The 24,646-nt window shown below is 41.1% G+C and overlaps 1 protein-coding gene across 5 annotated transcripts in view; it reads left to right on the forward strand.

Moving 5' to 3' along the window:
• The window catches only part of LOC124863024 (liprin-alpha-3-like), a 50,149-nt gene that overhangs the window by 21,254 nt on the left and 4,249 nt on the right, over nucleotides 1-24,646 (forward strand). For 2 of the 5 annotated variants that reach the window (XM_047357260.1, XM_047357259.1), the window contains exons 16-30: nucleotides 3,614-3,801; nucleotides 5,008-5,245; nucleotides 6,743-6,876; nucleotides 6,974-7,128; nucleotides 7,231-7,330; nucleotides 7,420-7,501; nucleotides 7,577-7,777; nucleotides 11,006-11,071; nucleotides 11,514-11,540; nucleotides 11,707-11,882; nucleotides 13,784-13,881; nucleotides 15,711-15,886; nucleotides 23,469-23,537; nucleotides 23,633-23,795; nucleotides 24,157-24,221. In XM_047357260.1, the coding sequence (XP_047213216.1) occupies nucleotides 3,614-3,801; nucleotides 5,008-5,245; nucleotides 6,743-6,876; nucleotides 6,974-7,128; nucleotides 7,231-7,330; nucleotides 7,420-7,501; nucleotides 7,577-7,777; nucleotides 11,006-11,071; nucleotides 11,514-11,540; nucleotides 11,707-11,882; nucleotides 13,784-13,881; nucleotides 15,711-15,886; nucleotides 23,469-23,537; nucleotides 23,633-23,795; nucleotides 24,157-24,212 (1,929 nt within the window). In that variant the 3' untranslated portion in view covers nucleotides 24,213-24,221. The other 3 variants (XM_047357262.1, XM_047357261.1, XM_047357263.1) reach the window with 2 other exon arrangements.

Here is a 24,646-nt window from a genome sequence, read left to right on the forward strand (position 1 = left end):
TTTTAACATTCTGGGCTTTGAGTATAAACTATTAAACTTGAACATACTTAAAGGTTAACGGGGTCGTATTTACTGTAGGTCACACAATAATGAAACAACTCAATGCTAATATTAGCTTCTAATATTTGGAGCATGGTATTGAGCTATATTAATGCTTTTAAGGCATCTGAACTAATTTTGATAAGTTTTATTTTAAAATCTAGAACTCTGACTTGTCAAATAAGGAATAGATGTTTCCTATATTAAATGTATTTATTTCAAAGCACAGTTTGTGAACTTTGATATGTTGAACTTCCGAGCAGTTACTGCTTTGTTTGGTCTTTCAGACCCAATTGAGCAATAACTGGTCCAGTTTAACTTGAATTTAAAGTTGTCTAGAGACCAAATGGTCATTTTCTGCCCTTTATTTATTTTTATATAAGTATGAATTCAATTAGAAAGTAGAAAACCAAAAACAGCTATGGGTAAAATGTTTAAATCAAGGTGTGCAATTTAGACATTTAAAGTTAAACCTTGTTAAATTAATTTAAACAAATGTATTTGAGTGAGACCATAAAATCATAAAAATCATAAAAACTGATAAACGTTCAAGAGTTTTCCAGACTTTTCACGACTGCATAGGAAACCCGTCTGCATCAAGGTGTCCAATAAACTACAAAAAGGGTGGAAGGCAGATGAATAAGTTATTTTATAGTTTAAAATTATCTGCCTAAGATATTAATATGATTTGTGTAACATTCGCTGTAATTGTGTCCTTTTTATTGTTCTGTTAAGTTGTGCGGATGTTTGACAGAACAGGAAATCTGCTCTTCCTGTTCTACAAACTGTCAAGTTTTATGACTCTGTTCATGCTAACAGGAATAGTGAATCAAATAAATTAAGTTTAATGAGTTGCAGTTAGATGTATAGAGGAGTTACTGTAAAACGTTAATCACAGTTGAGTACATAGTTTGTTTCTTGATGGTCATTTGCTTTCTCTTACAGGTCCTTCTCAAAATATTAGCATATTGTGATAAAGTTCATTATTTTCCATAATGTAATGATGAAAATTTAACATTCATATATTTTAGATTCATTGCACACTAACTGAAATATTTCAGGTCTTTTATTGTCTTAATACGGATGATTTTGGCATAAAGCTCATGAAAACCCAAAATTCCTATCTCACAAAATTAGCATATTTCATCCGACCAATAAAAGAAAAGTGTTTTTAATACAAAAAACGTCAACCTTCAAATAATCATGTACAGTTATGCACTCAATACTTGGTCGGGAATCGTTTGGCAGAAATAACTGCTTCAATGCGGCGTGGCATGGAGGCAATCAGCCTGTGGCACTGCTGAGGTCTTATGGAGGCCCAGGATGCTTCGATAGCGGCCTTTAGCTCATCCAGAGTGTTGGGTCTTGAGTCTCTCAACGTTCTCTTCACAATATCCCACAGATTCTCTATGGGGTTCAGGTCAGGAGAATTGGCAGGCCAATTGAGCACAGTGATACCATGGTCAGTAAACCATTTACCAGTGGTTTTGGCACTGTGAGCAGGTGCCAGGTCGTGCTGAAAAATGAAATCTTCATCTCCATAAAGCTTTTCAGCAGATGGAAGCATGAAGTGCTCCAAAATCTCCTGATAGCTAGCTGCATTGACCCTGCCCTTGATAAAACACAGTGGACCAACACCAGCAGCTGACACGGCACCCCAGACCATCACTGACTGTGGGTACTTGATACTGGACTTCTGGCATTTTGGCATTTCTTCTCCCCAGTCTTCCTCCAGACTCTGGCACCTTGATTTCCGAATGACATGCAGAATTTGCTTTCATCCGAAAAAAGTACTTTGGACCACAGTGGAGTCCAGTGCTGCTTCTCTGTAGCCCAGGTCAGGCGCTTCTGCCGCTGTTTCTGGTTCAAAAGTGGCTTGACCTGGGGAATGCGGCACCTGTAGCCCATTTCCTGCACACGCCTGTGCACGGTGGCTCTGGATGTTTCTACTCCAGACTCAGTCCACTGCTTCCTCAGGTCCCCCAAGGTCTGGAATCGGCCCTTCTCCACAATCTTCCTCAGGGTCCGGTCACCTCTTCTCGTTGTGCAGCGTTTTCTGCCACACTTTTTCGTTCCTACAGACTTCCCACTGAGGTGCCTTGATACAGCACTCTGGGAACAGCCTATTCGTTCAGAAATGTCTTTCTGTGTCTTACCCTCTTGCTTGAGGGTGTCAATAGTGGCCTTCTGGACAGCAGTCAGGTCGGCAGTCTTACCCATGATTGGGGTTTTGAGTGATGAACCAGGCTGGGAGTTTTAAAGGCCTCAGGAATCTTTTGCAGGTGTTTAGAGTTAACTCGTTGATTCAGATGATTAGGTTCATAGCTCGTTTAGAGACCCTTTTAATGATATGCTAATTTTGTGAGATAGGAATTTTGGGTTTTCATGAGCTGTATGCCAAAATCATCCGTATTAAGACAATAAAAGACCTGAAATATTTCAGTTAGTGTGCAATAAATCTAAAATATATGAATGTTAAATTTTCATCATGACATTATGGAAAATAATGAACTTTATCACAATATGCTAATATTTTGAGAAGGACCTGTATATTCAGAAATTCTGATTTCTCCTTTGTTCTAGAAAGCAGCATCAATGGTGGCACTGGAAGGAGCCGGTATCAGCTGCTCCAATAGCCAGCTGGCAGTCAGCTTTTTCACAGACTGTTCTTGGTTTGCAAAATGTGGTCTTAGAACAGTTTTACCTTAATGAGATTAATGGATGGGCCTCTTGTCCACAGATACACTGTTCCGTCTTTTAGAACCTTGTAGAAGTCAACCAGCTGATCAGCATTGCGCAGCTACAGTTATTAGTGGGAGTGCCAGAGAAAACCTGGTCGCCCCGGAACTTTCTATAGCATCTCATTGAAAGGACAATAAATCGCAGGAAATTAAAAGATGGAAAAGTTCAGTGATTTTAGATGTTATTTTTTTTAATCTTTGATCTACCTTGATAAATGCTTGATACGATATATTCTTAACAACGCTAATCAAAAGAAGAAAAAGAAACAATGCTCGTCAGAAATATTTCATTTTGACATAAGGAAATGTTTCTCAACTTCTGAAAATAAGTCACAGTTCTCTTTTTATAATGCTGATGTTTTCAGATCTAAGGTTACATTTTTTTTACTATATGTATTCCACTGCTACAGATCTGTTTGTGCCCTAATGAAAATTCACTCACCTCAGCATGCTGGATATTTGAAACTGTAAATTAAAATGGTGGCTTGACCTACTTTTGGAATAAATTTGCTAATACTTATCTGACCACTTGGGGGTAATCATGGAAAGTCCTGTCCTGACATAGCTTAACACTGTGAATTCAACAACCATACACATGCACTGTTCAGAACACAAGCTCTTTAAAAGTGGCACACATACTTCAGAGGTGTGACTTGACATACAGTAATGTCGAGATATGAAACAGCACCTTAAATGTTTACATTTCTCACAGTTTAAATATCCTGAAAATAGAAATAAAATAATTGAGGTAAAGCCTTTAGACACTTTTTAAAGCTGACTCTGAAAACAGTTCATTGTGTCATAAAGTTTCTGGTTTGCATTTATTTGCACAGTACCCAGACTGGGAGAGCGGGGCTCTGCTGAGAACTGGGTACGAGCAGAGCATGGACGTGGGCTGCTCTGATGACGAGGACGATGGGGAGCCTCGTTTTGAACTTCTTTCTCCCAGTGGACAGACAGACGTGCAAACCCTTGCCATCATGCTGCAGGAACAGCTGGAGGCCATCAATAAGGAGATCAAGTATGAAAGACGGAGGGTGGAAGGGAGGTGAAACACCACCCTTCTACAAATTGCAGCACATCATCACCTACAACAGCCTAAAAACATAAAGATATCAGCACCTATCTGATACTGCAATAGAGAAAACATCTAAGGTTGAGGAAACATTCAGTGATTAAATTTTACGATTGTTAATACCAATGTATAAATATGTGATTGAGAGGGTCACAAGATAAATCTGAGGGATGATAAGATGATTGTGGAAGGAAAAGAGCCTAATCTTTTTGTTTTTTGTTTTATTTGTTTTATCTTCATTGACCTTTAATCTACGTGGAAAACACGTCATTTTCTAACTGTTGGTGTAACCTTGGCACAAAATCTAGGAAGGTTGCTTCATACACATGAGCTAAAATACTCTGGCCAATATAAATATTGATCAAAAGGGAGAGAGAGACAGAACTATACTATTTCTCCTTTTATAATGAAGATGTTTTCAGACCTAAAGTTGTTTTTTTTTTTAAAAGCTGTCAGTTAACTCAATATGTGTTCCACTGCTACAGATGTGATGCAACTCAAACATTACAACAATGACCCAGTGCTTAACTATAACAATACTAATCCATTACTTAAAGTCACGTTAGCTATGGTTTCTGGCCTGATGAAAATTCACTCACATCGGCATGCTGGATACTTAAAACTGTAAATCAAGAGAGAGAGAAAGAAAAACAGATAAATTGGTCTCTGACATCTTCACCTTTGTTTAAGAACTGGAATACATCGTTTCTGACCTAAAACTGAAAATGCTTTAAACTGTCAATGTGATTAGATTTTATTATTATATCAACATTAGGTATATAATTCATAAATGGAGACTGTGACATTATAAATGGTCAATTCTATACATCTATGTTTGAGTATATGAAATATTTAACCTTTTGTGCCCCCATTCATTTCCACTCCTCCACACAAGGATCTTGGCCATCTTGTGAAAAGTTTAGCCTTTTATTGAGCAGAACACATAATTTAATAGAAAAATCAAGACGATGATTTGTCCATCACTACTAATGTCAAAACGATTTTATGAATAATAATGAATTATGCTCAGGTCTATTTTTGGCAAACCACAGTAGATGGAAACTAATGGAGGAATCTTAAAAACGTTGATTTGGGGTTTAGCTGCTCTTTAAAGGTTCCCTGTTTTTCTGCACCTTTGTTTTCTAAAATCAGGCTGATCCAGGAGGAGAAGGAGAACACAGAGCTGCGGGCTGAGGAAATCGAGAGCCGGGTCAGCGTAGCGTTGGACAGCCCACCTATACCTCCCTCCTCCTTGAGCAGAGACAGTACAGAAAGGGGCTTCATCCCATCATCCATCACATCCTCCACACTGGCCTCCCCATCTCCCCCCAGCTCTGGACACTCCACTCCTCGCCTGCCTCATTCCCCAGCCCGTGAAACAGATAGACAGGTACCAGTAACCGGTACTGGAATTTAAAGATGAGCTTCTCCTCGAGTCAGTGTTTAACCTTTTTACCCCCCATCCCTGTTTATGCAAAGCAGCTCTTTCAGAAAGTGAGTCATAGTACAGCAGACGTTTATCAAGCCGAAAGATGTAGAAAAGACTAAACACGCTCTTTTAACAAAACAAACCAAACAACAGAAAATATGTTTTAGAAGAATACAACTTTTAGGAAAATGGTATATGACAATACCAAAATATATAACAAAACAGAAAAGTCTGGGTTCACCATACAGCATATTATTAAATATTTTTAAGTTTCTATTATCTGTGTTATTAATATGTTAAAAAGGAAGAATTACAGAGAATAATTGTTTGCTTATTGCTGAATCATGAACACTGTGTTTACGTGTTTGCCCTGTTCTGGTTAAGCTTTTTTTGAGCACATTAAAATGCTTCAGATCATTGAATAAGTTTTAATATCAGACAAAAACAACCTGAATAAATAAAAAAGCCTTTTCAAATGATAATTTCATTTATTAAGTTAAAAACAGCCTTATGAATCAACCTTGAAAAAAATGTGATTTACCATACTTTTAGCTAGTCACACCAGAGCCTCATTACTGTCAGACTGGTGGAATCAAGAAATTATTTCAATAAAACGTGTCTGGCAACACAAAGTGGGTAAAAGACCTCAAAATGCAACATATTTTAAAGAAAATCGAGATGAAAAACAAACTAGTTGCCATGTATCAGTCTGGAAAGGGTTACAAAACCATTTCTAAAATTTTGGATGAACCACAGTGAGAGCCAGTCAGTCAGTCATTTTCTACCGCTTATTCCATAGTGGGTCGCAGGGGAGCTGGTGCCTATCTCCAGCAGTCTATGGGCGAGAGGCAGGGTACACCCTGGACAGGTCGCCTGTCCATCGCAGGGCAACACACAAACAACCATGCACACACTCATTCATACACCTAAGGGAAATTTAGAGTTACCAATTAACCTAACAGGCATGTCTTTGGACTGTGGGAGGAAGCCGGAGTACCCAGTGAGAACCCACGCATGCATGGGGAGAACATGCAAACTCCATGCAGAAAGACCCCAGGCCGGGAATTGAACCCAGGACCTTCTTGCTGCAAGGCAACAGTGCTACCAACTGCGCCACCGTGCAGCCGGTGGCACAGTGAGAGCCATTATCCACAAATAAAGAAAACATGGAACAGCGGTGAAGCTTCCCAGGTGTGGCCGGTTAACCAAAATTACTGCATGAGCGCATTAACGACTAGTCCAGGAGGTAACAATAGAAAACAGCATCAAAAGCACTGCAGGACTCCCTTGGTTCAGTTAAGGTCAGTGTTCATCATTCAGCAGTAAGCAAGGTGCTGGGAAGAAACATGGAAGCCTGTCAGAAAACCAAAACAGTACAAAATCTGTGTGGGCGTAAATACTTTTTTCATTGTTTTTGAAATCCCTGCACTTTAAAACTGATAAGATTTCACATTCCAGAACAACAGAGAGGACGACCGATCCCTTGCTCTTCTCGACTCCACGCCTCCTCCAACTCCTCGTGCGCTGCGATTAGACAGAATGAACCTCACCCATCCGGGCGCGATGCTTGACGACCCCCGGGAGTTTCGCAGGTAGGAGCTCATGTTGAGAATATCCAACATCATAAAGCTTTACTTTACTCAAAAGTGCTTTACCTTTTGCACTTGATTTTTCTTGTCAATGTCCCAGCCTTTCTGCAGATGGCAGCAGCTCCAACAGCAGTCAAGATTCTCTCCACAAGCCCAGTAAGAAGAAAAGCATCAAGTCTTCTATTGGTCGGCTTTTTGGGAAAAAGGAGAAAGGAAGGTTGGGCCAACCTGGTCGTGATGGATCTGCTTCTCTTGGTATAGGATAACGGAGTGTTACTTCTGTGTACTGTCAAACACAACTCAGCTGCCATAGCTTTATATTTCTAGGCAGATTTGACCTTTTCATGTTGCTCCCAGCATCTACACCCTCTGAAGACCTCGGATCTGGAGACACAATGGGGATAAACAAGACAGGAACTCTTGGTCCAGCAGATAAAGACCGTCGCAGCAAAAAGAAGTCAGTGAATTTTGTGCTTATTAAAGGATGTGTTTTAACTACTTTTTAATTTTCAATGAAACATCCTTGTCTGTTTTTCCTCTCGTCAGACATGAACTACTAGAAGAAGCTTGTCGCCAAGGACAGCCATTTGCATCTTGGGATGGACCTACTGTTGTGTCTTGGTTAGAGGTAGGTCATCCTTAAGTGGTGACAAATTCATGGGTTAAAAGCATTTTATTACCTAATCATCCCACTTCCTTTCAGTTGTGGGTGGGTATGCCCGCCTGGTACGTCGCGGCGTGTCGTGCCAATGTAAAGAGCGGTGCGATCATGGCAAACCTGTCGGACACAGAAATCCAGAGGGAGATCGGCATCAGTAACCCGCTCCACCGCCTCAAACTGCGCCTGGCCATCCAGGAGATGGTGTCCCTCACCAGCCCATCTGCCCCAGCCAGCACACGCTCTGTAAGACTTCAACACCCCCACAGGAGCACAGATTTATGCTTTACTATTAAAATAATGACAGATGTACTTTAATAGTAAACTCCATGCTTTTATCTTTGGTAGTGTGCCTTTACTAAATGTCGACAACAGCATGTATAACCCTCTGCTGTGCATACATTTTTTGTTTGCAATATATAAAATTATCACTGTTGTTTTGGTGCTCGTTTTTTATTGCATGAGCTGACTGACGTTCTTGTGAACATCCTTTTCTGTGGGGTTTCTTAGTATGGGAGGTGGTTCTTTTTGCTACTGCTCTGTCCATCTGTTGAACATGCAGCTTAGAGTGTGTGATCATACTTGGTTCTAACACGAATGCTTAGCAATCCAGTAACAAATTAACAGCTGTAGCTATGTCCAGTAACAAATTAACAGCTGTAGCTATGTCCAGTAACAAGTTAACAGCTGTAGCTATGTGTGTTCACACTTTGTGTTGAAATGCATCCCCACATGCTCAGTTACCCACTCTTCATGTAAATAAATATGCAGCCAACATCATACGTCAAGCACTTAGCTGACTGGCACATCAAGTCAGATTTATCGCAGCGATTTACAAATATTTCGGTAAGCTTATGTATGCAATAGGAGAGAAATAGGGGACCTTAAAATAATTCACAATTTTCTATACAATGTGTAATATCCTACTGGAAAACTCAGATGGTTATGATCAGTTCCAAAATAAAAAATGTATCCCATATAGGCAAGTATCCCATTAATCATTCATGGTTTGATTTTCTTATGAAAAAAATGCCTTATAAATTTGCATCTTCATCATTCGGGATGGTAGTTGATAACGGGTAACGACATTATGAGAGGAGATGAGATTTTAGCTAAACTAGCAATCCCCTTTATTTTTCTCTTTTCATAAACAGTGTAAAGGTTCAACAAATCACAGATTGTGTTTTAAATGATGTATAATCAATGTGGAATATTTAATTCAGACTCATATAAAAACTGTAAAGCCCTTTAGCACAGATTAAAATCTCTGAAGTAGATGCATTGTTAGCACGCTAACGGTTAGCCAGTTCTTACAGTGCAGTCCAAACTGTTCGGATCTTGTTCGTTTCTTTTTTGTGGAGTACCACAAACAAATTGAATAAGATGTGTTGGAACAGAGACCTACCTAAAACTTGTGGGACAGCGGTCCCCAAGGTCCAGTTTGGGACCATATCATCGACAGGCCTCAGTATGACACAGAAAGGTTTAGGTTTAGAACTGTGTTGCACCAATCTGCCAGTGATTGAAATGGGCCAATTTTCTCTTGATTGACCCTGAACTGTAATCAACAGCTCAAAAACTAAAAATTCATTTGCATTAAATGCATCAAAACTTGGCTTAAAGATACATCAACAAACAGATTGTCGATGTGGCACTTTTATACAAATAAAAATAGGGGTGATATGTTTTGATGAATAAATGGTAATACCCTGTAGGTACACAGCAAGTAGCCCTATGGAGGCAGTAGGTAACCTGTTACCAACTACCCCAATGGTACCCAGTAAGAATGCCTGTAATTACACCACAGGCACTCAGTAGGTATTCATAAATACCACATGAGTACCTGGTAAGAATCCCTATAGGTACTCTCTAATTAACCTGTACAGGTAAAAAAAATAAATATCCATGTGGTTTCTGCATATTTGCCCTGTAGGTGGCCTGTAAGTATCTAAGGAATGCCTGCAAGTACCATGACAGTACCCTGGAGGTACCCCAAATTTTCTCTTGAATTAAAACTGCTACCTCCATCTGCCACACATAATTTTTCTGTATCATCAGTATTTGTTATATTTAACTGATAAATTAAAACAAAGGTTTTTATGTGATGTTATCCTTTGAATATTAGAATTGGCAGGTCAGATCTCAAGGAAAACCATAAATTGGAATCGGGGATTAATATCCTGATTGGTGCATCTTTAGTTTCATTTGCCGAACAACTGTTATGTTTAGAGCAATCTCTGAATGACCCTTTTCATACTTGACATTTACATAAATCCTGAGCAATCTGTTTGCACATGGACACCGTTAAATGCAGCTGTGGATGGTTTGAAGGTTGAACATTAGTTTAGCAGTCTGAAGGGAATCTGTTCTGGCTCACACAGAAAAACCACCCACAGACCTGATATGACTTCCTTCAAGCTGCAGAAATATTAGCAAGATATCTGGTTAAAAATGCTTTATATAAACAGCACTTTTAAATTCAGACTGCTGCTGGCAAATGTCTTCAGAAATATTTTGATAGGAGTTTTTTGGTGCTAGAAGTTGTTTGAGCTCTTTACTGGAATACTTACCAAAGGACCATTCTGTCCAGGTTCAGTGGATTAGCAGGATGCTCAGTAGTGTAATGTTTGTTCTTGTTGTCAGAGATGATTTTAGGTTACTGTGAGGTTGCATGATGTATAATTCACATTTAATAACTCTACAGGCAGAATTTAACTCTAGATTTGAACAGTTGTACTTAAAGCTGTCCATTTGCAGCTAAATAGGCCAAGACACATGTAAATGCCAGATCTGAACATGGCCGGTGGGTCCTCAGTCTTGCCAAAATTGCATTCACACTTGTATTTAGCCATGTTGACTTGTGATCAGATAGGGCAGGACACCTGTTAGCACCAGGCCTGAACAGCCCTGCAGGATATGTACATAAAAAGGGTCAGAAGGTGTGATTGTTCTGCCTCTGGCTTACTTTGCATGCACACAAAAGGGCAGGGAGGGAACTGCCAAAAAAGACTTTCTACAAAAAGGCATAAAAACCGTCCCTGACCAGATTGTTGGCAAAGAACATCATTGCTTTTTACTGTATGCTTGTGTTTCCAATAAAGGTACAAGAAGATACATGAAGTTTTTCTCCTCTGAATCCTGTGAAGTTTGGTGCTAATGCCTCACTGGGTTTATCTTGGTTTAACTCTTCTGCAGTTGTGTTTGTGTTAGTTGATATGATGAAACGTAAGGAAAGAATCACTCAAGACATTTTCACTCAACACCCTGAACAGATGCTATCAGTTCAAAAAAAACGGTTGAACCTTTTGTTCCTCTTCATGGCAATGAGAAAGTAGTTTGCAATTGTGGTTGATTGATGGGCTTTATTGGAAAATCTCTAGAGCCGGTTGCCTCTGGTGCTCGATGCATGTAATCTGTGGTGATTTCTTTCCTAAACCTCACAGAATGAATTTTTCTGTGCTTACATTACTGCAGTCCACCAGTAATGTGTGGATGACTCACGCGGAGATGGAGTCTCTGAATGCTGCCACCAAACCTCCGGTTAGTGCTCCGGTCATACTGTCTTCTGTCCAATTTTCCTTTTTTTATGGTCAAGATTACTGAATAATGTTGAACGTCTCGTCTGGTCTGAATCATGTTGATCAGTCTCTCCCCTTCCTCCTCTTCTGTCTCTGTATTTGTTCCTCTATCTGTCTGTCTTCTCTGTGGGCCCAGGCCATAGTGTTGAGCATCCTCGTCTCTCCCTGTGGTTGCTGTTTCTATGTGAACTGCTTCAAACTAATCACCCGTTCTCTAACCCACTGTTCCTCACTTTTGTCCTCTTTTCCCGCTGCTGCTGTGACCTCTCTCCCTCTTTTGCTTCTCCTCATTCATCCTTCCATCCGTCCACACTGCTTTTGACCCCTGCTCCCCTTTTCCCCTCACCACCCCAACTCGCTCTGTCTTTCTCTCTTCCTGCCTCGTCTTTTCTCTCGGTGTTCAGGAGCTAAAGGAGTTCAGCTGGGACCAGGTAAGGCTCAAATATTTTTTTTGCTAACCTTGTAGGAACTAAAAAACAAACACAACACGCTGCTTATTTGTCAGACCCTTCATCTGCAGTGAGTCATGAGCGCTCAGACATGAAATATGAAGCCGAGTGTGAATCAGCGTCGATCATCTGTGCTTGTCCCCTCCAGATACTGGCCTACGGTGATATGAATCATGAGTGGGTGGGTAATGACTGGCTGCCCAGCCTGGGCCTACCCCAGTATCGCAGCTATTTCATGGAGTCCCTGGTGGATGCACGCATGCTGGACCACCTAACCAAGAAGGAGCTGAGAGGACAGCTGAAGATGGTGGACAGCTTTCACAGGTAGAGCATGCTCCCACACCTTTTACAGGTGCATCTCAATAAGTTAGAATGGCATCGAAAAGTTTATCTATACAGCAATTCAGTTCAAACATTGAAATTAATATCTTGTATAGATAAATTACATGTATTTACTTACTTCTGTTCATTTTAGAGGAAAATTACAAGACTAACAAAGAACTCATTATTTTTATGCAGAAATGTTATGTTATGCTATGTTATGACCTGTACAGCAATGGCTCATGGCAGATATTCATGCAGCACTGTGGAAAAGGTATTTCCTTCCTTTGAAATTTCATCTGATTTTGCTATTTTGTAACACTTTTAATGACAAAGATAAACCGAGTAAATACAACATTTTGTTTTCAAGTGATGTTGTCTGTTATTACCTGAAAAAAAACTAAATATAATTATATATTATAAAATATAATTGTTCATTTTCACATCATGATTTAACCCGAATAAACCAAATTCTTTTGGTTTTTCAAATTTTCATTTATTTTTTTAAAGATTTTTTTCTGAGACTAGTGGCCTTTAATGACATACAGCAAAGGTTTAAAGGTCGGAAACGAACCCAGGACGGCTGCGTCGAGGACTATACCCTCTGTATTTGGGACAGCATCTGTACTGCTACAACATGCACCACCCCCAGAGTATGATTTCTCAAGAATTAACAAATAATTTAAATTGATCCTTGTTTGACTACATGAGCACACATCCTTCAACCTAAATTCAAAAGCAGTTGAGAAACAAATTAAGTGACATCTACCATTGTGGGAACAGTTAAAAATGTCTAAGGCTTGTCTGGGATGCCTGGGACTTCAACAGAAAGCAATGAGATCTATTATTCACCAATGGAAAAACTACCAGGACCAAATCCAACACAAAGACCTGTCTCATTTCCAAAAGAATGTCTTTATGTTTCCCAAGACAAGTAGGAACATATCCTGCAGACAGATGAGACAAAAGTGGAAATTTTTAGAAGTTCATCTGGTAAAACACTGACATCATACTGACAGTCAAACATGGTGGTAGTAGTGTGATGGTCTGGGGCTGCTTTGCTGCTTCAGGACCTAAATGACTTGCTTTAACTGGGAAAACAATAAATTCTGCTTTTTTGCAAAATCCTGATTCCTAATAACCCTGAGATGGAGGGTGCTTGGGTTATGCAATGAAAAATGATCTTAAGCACATCAGCAAGTCCACCTCTGAATGGCACAAAAAAACAATAAGAAGATTTTGGAGTGGCCTAGTCAATACTAACACTTAAATCAGATTGAGATGCTATGGCATGACCTGAAACAGGCTGCTCGTAGTCAAACCCCTCCAGTGTGGCTCAAATGAAACTATTCAGCAAACGAGAGCAGGCCAAAATTCCTGGGATGTAAAGACTTGTTGCCGTTGATCCCAAACACTTGATGGCAGTTTCTGTCTCCAAGAATAGAACGACCAGTTATGAAGTTTAATTTTTTAGTTTAAAAACCAAAATAAGCATTTGAAAACTATATTTTGTATTTATTTATGTATGTTATCTTTGTCTTCTATTAAACTTTCTTTGAAGATCAGAAACAAGTGTGACAAGAAAACAAACACCAACGGAATCTGTATAGTGGCAACCAGTTGCAATTTTACTGAAAAACAAAAGAACTTATAAATGATTTTCTACTTTATTAAGATGTACTTGTTTAGCTGCAAACATTGAGCTATTTTTCACATCCTTAGAGGAAGCTTTCATTCTTTAAAACCGTAGGTGTTTCTCGACATTGTTGTGACAATGACAGCTTGGTGTGGTGTCAGATGAAGGCTCTCTGCTGAAGGCCTCAAGTGCTTCCAAGATTAAAAGTGCACCCCCAATTAACCTGCTTGAACCTGTTAAACCCTCTTGCTCCTTTGACCTTTCCCAGGGTCAGTTTGCATTATGGCATCATGTGCCTCAAGCGTCTGAATTACGACCGCAAGGAGCTGGAAAGGAGGAGGGAGGAGAGCGCTCACCAGAATAAAGGTAATCTTTTCTTTTTTTTATAGTTTCTGCTTGAACTGTAATATATTAATGTAGTTATGTTGTCTTGCTAAAAGCGTATTTTAGTAACACAGTATAAATCTTTATCTAGGTTGCTTATTCAAATAAAATTTGTACTAATGTTTACCAATATTAAAGCTTTTTATTTGCAGTAACTTTATTTAACACAGAATAAATAAATAAATAAATAAGAATATACCAACATTTATTATTTATAATAAGAATAAATAATAAATAAAGCGATTCAGACCATCCCACAGTATGTTTGACATTAATAAGCTTTGTTAAACTATATTCATGTAGATGAAAAACATCTGATGAATGACCCTCATAAACAATTTTTATTACAAAATTAGAATTAAAAGAATTTTAGATTTCCCATTTTACAAATTTATTAACAATCATTCCAATTCATTTCCTTCAATTAAGAATACAGAAACTGGTGATTAATGTAATCAAGTGTTATTTTTGATATTACTCACACCTTTATTCACACCTATGTCTATATTCTAAGGTTTAATTAAGTAAAAAAAAACATGAAACCATAAAAGATAAAAAGAAAGATACTAAACTTGCTCTACTCTAGAAACTCCTCCTAAAGCTGTGATGCAAGATTTTAGTCTCTCAGGAGTTTAAATATAGGGCCTTAATTCTGGGTTTTTATACCTAATATCAATTAATTAAAAGAAAACAGGAAAAAAGATTAAAAGGAGCAAATAAAAGTTTCAGATCCACCTTTTGTCTTAGCTTCTCTTTTCAGAACCTCCACTATAAAACAAGGGAAGAGATTTCCCACTTTGTGGTCCAGAATTGGGCTGTTGGTTCACACACGGAACTGACTGAGTGTCAGCGTCTCAGATACTGAAAGTTTGTTGGTTCTGGTTCAGTTCATTGGATGCCCTCTGGGTTCTACACTTTGGATTCAAATCTGGGCTGGATATGACATAAAATGCTTTTAAAGAAAGCCTCTACTGACAATGAACACATTCAAGACATGGAGGAATAGCAGTCATAATCTTTGTAGGAACTTTACACAAAATTAGACACATGCTGCGAAACATTCAATACAAACCGAAGCATTCAATCCAACTGAGTCTGGCAGAGTGATCAGATCTGGTTGACCGTTGGTTCTTTGGTTCTGTTTCTCTACGTTAATGAGAACGCCTTGGGTTGATAACTTTCAGGAGACAGAGGTTGTCATTAGGCCTGATCAGCCAATTAGAGTAGATAAAAGTATCTCCAGGCTGAGGCTGTTTCCACATTTAAGGTATCAAAAACATACAATAATTCTCATTAATAAAAAGACAGATTCACTTTTGCTTTTTAACACAATAACAAATACTAAAAAATTATCGTTAATTGTGGATTATTATGTAGCCAACTGAGCTTCCGTTTTGGAAATATAAGATAATTCATATTTCAAGGACTTTAACATGTCTTGCTCCACATTTAGAGAAGATTCTTCTTTTAAGCCTTACTCTCCATTGCCATAAAAACATTGATTATTGGAAGATTCAAGATGAGGATGAGAGGTTGGTATGTCTAAATCTAGGGTGTGTCAAAGATATTCTGAAGGTACTTAAAGAAAAGCACTTCTTGTGGTGTGGTCATGCTTATTACTCATGCAAATCCAACGTTGGCTCTATCTCCCTTAGTCACGCATCTGTGTGCAGCTACATGTATAACCCATTCAGCAAAAGTTATTTGTGCTTAAGGAAACTTTAATGTCTATCCAGCTTGAGCCCCAGGAGTTGACCCAAAGAAACTTTAAATTAACAGTGACCAGATATATGCCTGTTCTTCTTACCCAGATGTGATGGTGTGGTCCAATGAGCGTGTGATGTGCTGGGTGCAGAGCATTGGACTAAAAGAGTACGCAGATAACCTCAGAGAGAGTGGCGTCCACGGTGCTCTGCTGGCTTTAGATGACACATTTGACTACACCGACCTGGCCCTGTTGCTGCAGATCCCCAATCAGAACACACAGGTAATGGACTTACTGGCCTAAATAATGGGACCATCTTATCTATAACAAGCAGAGACATGCTTTTCATGCTGAAGTTAAACACCCTTGTCATTTTAAAGAGATAGTCAAACATATTTTAAAAGGTGTCCTCTTCCTCCCAGGTTAGGATTGGATACTGGGATTTTAACCTAAGTCAGTTTCTTTTCCAGCTATAACCTTTTTAAACACATCATCATTAGCAGTGCAGCCCAAACATCTAATTACGAGAACAATCGTAATATGTTTTGATGATGATGTGATTTGTAAATCTAGTCAAATCTATTATACGTCAGGGTTTTCTTTTGCTGGAGTACCATTTTTTAGGCTGCAGGTACCATGTATGCACCACAGACATATGCTGTAGGCGCCCATCATAACTTCCATGTTCACACTGGAAGTACCCCATATGTATCCAGAAAATAACCTTTAAGGTAAATACCCTAAAGATATGCCTGTGTGTACCCTGTATTTACTCTGTTGGTACTCAGTAGGTAACTTGTAAATACCATATAGGTATCCTCTAATTTCTTTCCACATGGACCCTGTACCTACCTCTACATAGGTTACGGGGTACCAGTAATTATGCTGTTAGGACTTCCTTGATGCTCTGTAACTACTATGTAGCCACCTCTATATGTGCTTGATACCCCATAGGTATACTATGGGAACCCCAACAAGTACCCTATAAGTGTCGTCGTTTTATTAACAAATTTGACCCACATGCAGAGAACACTCAGGAGACAGAAGAAAAATTAATGAATTTATTTACAGAAGGTGAATGTGGACTGGGAACTGGATACGCCGACTGTATGGCGAGAAGGTTAGGTGAGTTGATGGAGAACAAAAATAGACTTTCTTAAGAAGGTATCTTCAGGCTTACTGAGTGATGTTGATCTTGCATGGAGGGGCTCGCAGCTGGGACGGAAGATGACCACAGAGGTGCCTGAATTTATTTTCCTCTTGATCCTTCACTCGGTGTGCAGCGGTGAGGTTTCTCTGAAGGCAGCTCACTTACTGAGGTAGTGAGCTCCAGATGCCGGGCTTGGAGGTGAGTAAACGTTGGAGGGTGGACAGGGTTCGCTTGAGCTTGAAGCCAGGACGTAGGAGAGCTAGTAGCAGCCAGCTGGAATGGAATCCAAAACTTTCCTTGAAATCTTAAAGCTTGGGAAGCAGTTCAAACGAGGAGTCAGTTGAACCAGAACAGATCTGCAGCAGAGCCTAGAGAGGAACACAGAAACGACGAGGGTTACTATAGTTTTCTGAAGTATTGAAAAACCTATAGCTGGATGGCCGGTATTTGTTACCACATTAGGCAAACACTCAGGCGTAAAAGTGCTGGCCCACTGCTCTCTTACACTCCTCCAGTTTGATGAAGATTGCCAACACCTGTCTCCCTCTCACCTCCGGAGCTCAGGCAGCATCTAGTGGTAAGGTAGTGTAAATAGCAGGCAAAAACAAACAGAAAATCCCAGACCCCAACATCATGCCCCTTCTCAACGGCCGCCCGCCTGGCGGCCAGGAAGAAGAAGAAGAAGAAAGAGAAGAATGATAATCTGTGATCAAAGATGGATCGCAGATAAAAGAGCAGGGAACCCAAGAATGGTCTTCCGGACCATAGCCCTCCCAGTCGACAAGGTACTACCAGCCTCTACCCCGCCGACGGGAGTCCACGACCCGCCGAACCGTATAAACCGGGTGCCCCTGGAAGTCCCGGGCGGGTGGAGGGGGTTTGGGCGGACGGCAAAGCGAGCTGGAAAGCACTGGTTTTAACTGAGAGACATGGAAAGGGGGATGTATGCGAAAAGTGGGAGGAAGACGGAGTCTGACTGTGGTGGGACTGATCACAGATAAGATTTCATAAGGTCCAATGAATTTAGGAGAGAGTTTTCTAGTCATTGACTTAAAGGGTATGTCGCGAGAAGACAACCAGACCTTTTGACCCGGTTGATACTTGGGAGCCAGTGTGCGTCTTCTGTCAGCGAACCGCTTGTTTTGACTGGCGGTTCTCTGTAAGGCTCCGATTGTGGCTTTCCAAACCTGTTTAACACGATTAATGTGGTGGCTCACAGAAGTAACAGCTATATTTTTTTTGTCAGCAGGGAATAATGGAGGCTGGTAGCCCAGAGAGATTTCATAAGGGGGAGGAACCAGTTGCAGTGGAGACATGAGAATTATGAGAATACTCCACCCAGGGTAGATAAACACTCCAGAGGGATTGGATGATGTCAAACATCTGAGAGTGGCTTCTAGTTCCTGGTTCATTATTTCAGTCTGTCCATTATTTTGTGGATGGTAACCTGAGGTGAGAGATACTTTGGCTTCAAGAGCTGTACAAAACTGTTTCCATACCTTGGAGATGAACTGGGGAATTTCATGTAGTCGGAAGACGTGTTTAATGAATAGTTGAGCCGTTTGGAAAGCAGACGGGAGTTTTCTGAGGGGAATTAGATGGCATGCTTTTAAAAAATGGTCAACAATAGTTACGATGGAGGTCATACCTTTATATTCAGAAAGGCCGGTGACGAAGTCAAGAGCAATGTGGTACCAGTGGCGTCATGGAACCTTAAGAGGTTGGACCAGACCTGCCGGTGGTTGATTAGTTAATTTATTTCTGGCACAAACAGAACCTGCATTCACGTATTCTCTGACGTCCCTATGCATGGTGGGCCACCAAAACCGCCTTGAAATGAGGGCTACAGTTCGACTGGTACCTGGGTGGGCGGAAAATTTGGCGGAATGAAACCAGTGGATTAGACGTGCTCGGACGGTGCATGGAACAAAAGTCCGGTTGGGTGGTCCAGTTTTGGGATCAGGTTCATTTAATTGAGTTTGATTCACAATACTCTCTATTTCCCCAGTAAGGGCTCCTACTGTGCAGCTTGGAGACAAAATGGATGGTGGCTGTTTGTTACAATCATCCGGAGAGAACTGACGGGATAGAGCATCTGGTTTTTGGCTCTTTGATCCCGGTCTGTAGGAGATGGAGAGATTGAACCGAGAGAAGAACAGAGACCAACGGGACTGACGAGACTTTAGGCGTTTGAATGTATGACAAGTTTTTGTGATCTGTCCATTCCAATACAGGATGCTCGGTTCCCTCCAGCCAATGCCGCCACTCGTCCAAGGCCAGTTTTATGGCCAACAGTTCTCTGTCTCCCACATCGTAGTTTCGCTCATCACTGGACAATCTGCGGGAAAAAAATGCACAAGGATGAATCTTGTCATCTTTGTCGGATCTCTGAGACAATACTGCCCCAACTCCAGTGTCAGAAGCATCCACCTCAAGGATGAATTGTTTGGTTGGATTAGGATGAATCAAAATGGGTGCTTGAGAGAACTTCTCCTTTAAGGAGGAGAAAACTTCCTCGGCTTCAGGAGTCCACCGGAACTGAACCTTTGTTGAAGTTAATGCATTTAAGGGCACTGCTGTTTGACTGTAATTTCTGATAAACCGCCTGTAAAAGTTAGCAAAACCCTAAAAACGTTGTAGCTGCTTACGGGAGTCGGGAACTGGCCAATCCAGAACTGCCTTCACTTTATCCGGGTCTGAGTGAACCTGTCCACCCTTGAGGATAAATCCTAGAAATGTGACGGAGTGTTGGCGAAACTCACATTTCTCTGCTTTTACAAATAGTTGATTCTCCAGGAGACGCTGAAGAACCAAACGAACGTGATGACGGTGTTCTGTGAGGTTCTTGGAATAGATGAGAATGTCATCAAGGTATACAAACACAAATATGTTCAAATAATCACGCAGAATATCATTGACTAATGCTTGAAACACCGCTGGGGCATTGCTGAGGCCGAAAGGCATTACCAAATATTCGAAATGGCCCTGGGGCGTCTTGAAGGCGGTCTTCCATTCGTCCCCTTGACGGATTCGGACAAGATGGTAAGCGTTGCGTAGATCCAATTTTGTGAAGATGGTGGAGTCTTGGACAGGTTTGAAGGCAGATGATAACACAGGGAGAGGATATTTATTTTTGATTGTAATTTGATTCAAACCTCTGTAATTGATGCAGGGGTGTAATGTTCCATCTTTTTTCCCCACAAAGAAAAAAACAGCACCTAAAGGGCATTAGGATGGGCGGATGATTCCAGCCGCCAAGTATTTAGAAATATATTTCTCCATAGTCTGTCGTTCTGATTGGGAAATGTTATAGAGTCTGCTAGAGGGCAACGGAGCTCCAGGAAGAAGATCAATAGCGCAGTTACGGACGATGAGGTGGAAGAGACAGAGCTCAGGATTTGCTAAACACACTTTTTAAATCATGGTATTCTTCTGGAATCCGAGTTAGATCAAGGGGTTCAGCTTCTTCTGAATCCTCAGGAGGCGGCTTAGGAGAGACTGCAGACTGTAAACATGAAGAAAGGCATTTAGTGGACCAGGAATTGATGCGTAATTCAGACCAGTTGAGATGTGGATTGTGAATTTGGAGCCAGGGGAAACCTAAAACTAAAGGATTGTTGCGGACAGGAAAAACAAAAAAACGGAATGTGTTCTCTGTGGTTACCTGAGAGTACTAGCTCCAAATTCTTGGTACGATGGGTTATGCGGTGAAGCATCCTTCCATCCAGAGCCTCGACTTGAAGCAGGGTTTGAAGAATTTCCACCTCAATCTGTGCTTGCTCAACCAGGGACTGATCAATTAAATTTTGTTCACACCCCAAGTCAATTAGAGCAGACAATTTCATAGTCTTTTGGTTCCAGAACAGGGTAGCAGGTAATATGAATCTAGGGGCAAAAACTTTAGGTGACTGGTCCGCCAGCTTCCCCTCTACAACCGACGGACCCTCTCTTTTGGCCGAAGGGGACAGAGAGTGATGAAATGATTAAATGAACCACAGTACACATATTGGTTTCTCTGCGTCGCTGTCGCTCTTCAGTGATGAGTCTGGTGTGTCCCAGTTGCATGGGTTCTGATTCAGAACAACTATTAGGTAGTGATTGGGAGTGATGAGGTGGAGTCTCAGAACCTACTTGTGGTCTCACGACTACTCTCTCTGATCGGGTCCTCCTTCTATCCCTCAACCGGTTGTCTTTTCGGGTTACCAATGTAATAAATTCACCCAGTTCCTTGGGTTCATCTAATAAAGCTAATTCATCCTTTAAAGCTTTGTCTAGAGACTGGAAAAATTTTGCTTTAAGAGTATTGAAATCCCAGCCAGAAGCTCCTGCCATGGTTCGAAACTCTATGGAGAATTCAGTTAAAGGTTTATTTCGCTGTTTCAGCGCCCACATGCGACGAGAAATATTGGTCGGATCAGATTCGGTTGCAAAAGTTAATTTAAACTCCTGGATAAATTTCTCAAAAGAGCAGCCGAACTGATTGCAATCTGGAAACCTGGCCTCTGCCCAGCGGAGTGCTTTTCCTGTTAACAACCCTAAAAGGTATGATATTTTTGCATCGTCATGAGGAAACGACTGTTGTGACCGGTTGAAAACTAGGGAACAATGAAGCAAAAAGCCTCGACAACTACCCGCCTCTCCAGAAAATGTCTCGGGGTTAGGGGGAGTTATGTCTCGTCCCGGAGAAAGTTGCTGAGACACGGGAGGTCCTACAGCGCCCTCTGGGGTGGTGGAGGCCTTGGGAAGTAGAGTGTGCTGTAACAGAGACGTCACCTGCTCAAGCTGTTGGGTATGTTTGTCTTTGCTGCTCGAACAATGCCCGGAGAGTGGAATCATGGGACTGGATCTGGAGGCTGTGTTCAGATAGTGTCCTCCTAAGAGTCTCTGCTGGGTTAGTTTGGCCTGAGTGTTCTGTTGTCGTTTCATTAACAAATTTGACCCACATGCAGAGAACCTCTATATGCGCTTGATACCCCATAGGTATACTATGGGAACCCCAACAAGTACCCTATAAGTGTCGTCGTTTTATTAACAAATTTGACCCACATGCAGAGAACACTCTGGAGACAGAGGAAAAGTTAATGAATTTATTTACAGAAGGTGAATGTGGACTGGGAACTGGAACTGGATACACTGACTGTATGGAGAGAAGGTTAGGTGAGTTGATGGAGAACAAAAACAGACTTTCTTAAGAAGGTATCTTCAGGCTTACTGAGTGATGTTGATGATCTTGCATGGAGGGGCTCGCAGCTGGAACGGAAGATGACCACAGAGGTGCCTGAATTTATTTTCCTCTTAATCCTTCACTCAGTGTGCAGCGGTGAGGTTTCTCTGAAGGCAGCTCACTTACTGAGGTAGTGAGCTCCAGATGCCTGGCTTGGAGGTGAGTAAACTTTGGACAGGGTTCGCTTGAGCTTGAGCTTGAAGCCAGGACGTAGGAGAGCTAGTAGCAGCCAGCTGGAATGGAATCCAAAACTTTCCTTGAAATCTTGAAGCTTGGGAAGCAGTTCAAACGAGGAGTCAGTTGAACCAGAACAGATCTGCCTAGAGAGGAACACAGAAACGACGAGGGTTACTATAGTTTTCTGAAGCATTGAAAAACCTATAGCTGGATGGCCGGTATTTGTTACCACAATAGGCAAACACTCAGGCGTAAAAGTGCTGGCCCACTGCTCTCTTACACTCCTCCAGTTTGATGAAGATTGCGAACACCTGTCTCCCTCTCACCTCCGGAGCTTAGGCGGCATCTAGTGGTAAGGTAGTGTAAATAGCAGGCAAAAACAAACAGAAAATCCCTGACCCGGACAATAAGTACTTTTTAGGTACCTGTGTAGGTAGACTGAAAGTATCTTATAGGTAATCTATAAGAACCCCAATAGGTACCCTGTTAGCTACCCATGTAGATACTCTAAAGGGATCACCGGGGTACCCTTTAAGTACCTCTGTATAAACCTGTGGGGTACCCTGTAACTAAATGGTAAATGGTTTGTACTTGTATAGCGCTTTATCAAGTCCCTAGGGACCCCAAAGTGCTTTACACTACAATTAGCCATCCACCCATTCATCCACCCATTCACACACTGAGTGGTAAGCTACATTGTAGCCACCGCTGCCCTTGGGCAGACTGACAAGTGAGGCTGTTATAAACAGGCTGCCATAAACGAGCCCTCAGCTTATAGTCAGAAGCTTCATGTCTGTCAGCTTTATCCTTCCAAAAGCGGCTTGAGCTACTTATTTGTTGAAGAATATGAAGGCTGTATGAAGAAGTATCAGGCTGTATGATTTCTTGTTATGTAATTGTCTTTTAACCCTTACTTGTGGAGTACCTCAAGGCTCCATCTTTGAACCACTTCTAATCTTGTCAATGTGTTTTCCTTTTGGATATTTAGGAAGAAAAGCCTTATAAAGCCTTTGATTGTTTTGCGAATGAAATATGGATCTTTTATCTCATCCCAAGTAACCTGCAAGTTGTTGAAATTGCAGCATCCCATCAATCAAAAATGGTGTACAAACATCACACCTGTGTTGGCGTCCTAATTAAGGCCTTCTGTGCTTTTCAGGATTGAGGTCAAAATGTGGTTGTTTGTTTTCAGGAATCTTACTGGTATAGTTCTACCTTAAATTTGAATTTAAATCTGATTCATAGAAATATTTGAAGAGTGATCTGCAGATTCCAAATAATTCTCAGAGCTTTTCATCACTTCTTTCCTGCAGGCCAGACAGGTACTGGAGCAGGAGTACAACTCTCTCATCTCCATGGGAACTGAGAGACGACCTGATGAGGTCAGAATACTTGTCTTGTTGATAAAATAATAGAAGTACAGCTTTGCATGAGCATCTGTCTTTTTGGTTCACTCATTCCCTGATATTCCTGGCAGGATGGAACCAAGACGTTCACCCGCTCGCCATCCTGGAGGAAGATGTTTAGGGAGAAAGACCTCCGGGGCGTGACCTCAGACTCTGCCGAGACGCTGCCCGCTAACTTCCGTGCCTCAGCCATCTCCACACCCTCAGTTACCCTGAGAAAGGTTCAGAGTGACGGTGAGCCTGACCTTTGACGGTTTTGACGTTTTCACTCCTTTCAGCCCTCGATGCTTGCGAGTTATGAAAAGCTTCTACTTTATGAAGTTTGGCTCACACGAAGAGCATGTCGAGGCAAGAGGCTACCAACATACAGCCACTATGTGCGATATGGGAAGGCTACAATGTAAAACATGTTTTGAGGCTACTCTGCTATTAGCTTGCCAAAGGAATTTGTTTCCTCCTTTAGCAGAAGAACTGACAATAACAAGGTGCAGACTCTTTAAAGTAGAGAAGAATGACCTAATTCCTTCTTTAATACCTCCAGAAAGGTCAGAGCTGTTACGATAATAACCTTGTGTCTGTCTCCTGATTTCCAAAGCAGCCTGCTCTGGTGCCCGGGGTGAATCTGCCTCAGTGAGGACGTACTCCTGTTGAGCTGCTGAGGTGAGAACACATCAATTAAACAGCCTAACAGGGTTTCTGCTGTGTGTGGGCTCTGAGTTCTGTGCTGATGACTTCCACATGTGTCGGGCGATGCTCTTTGAACTTGCTGTTTTATGCATTTGTTTCTGTAGTTTAACTTGTTTCAGTCTGGCATTTTTTGTACATCCCCCGAGGTCTTAAATGTGGTTTGTTGAGTGTTAACATTAAATGTGGGCTTTTAATGATTTATTTGTACCATTCCTTTTCCAGGTTGAAATTATGGTAATGCAAGAAACTTAAATGCTATTTTAAAAGCAAAAATTGAGTGCTTAAGTTTGAATTTATCATAGAATTTCTCTAATCCAACCAGGGTCGAATGTATACATACACAGTAAATTTTCATTAGCAAGCTGTGTTTCAACCACACACTTTTTGTAGACAACATG

This window comes from Girardinichthys multiradiatus, chromosome X (assembly GCF_021462225.1).
Source record: "Girardinichthys multiradiatus isolate DD_20200921_A chromosome X, DD_fGirMul_XY1, whole genome shotgun sequence".
In the NCBI taxonomy this organism is placed as follows: Eukaryota; Metazoa; Chordata; class Actinopteri; order Cyprinodontiformes; family Goodeidae; genus Girardinichthys; species Girardinichthys multiradiatus.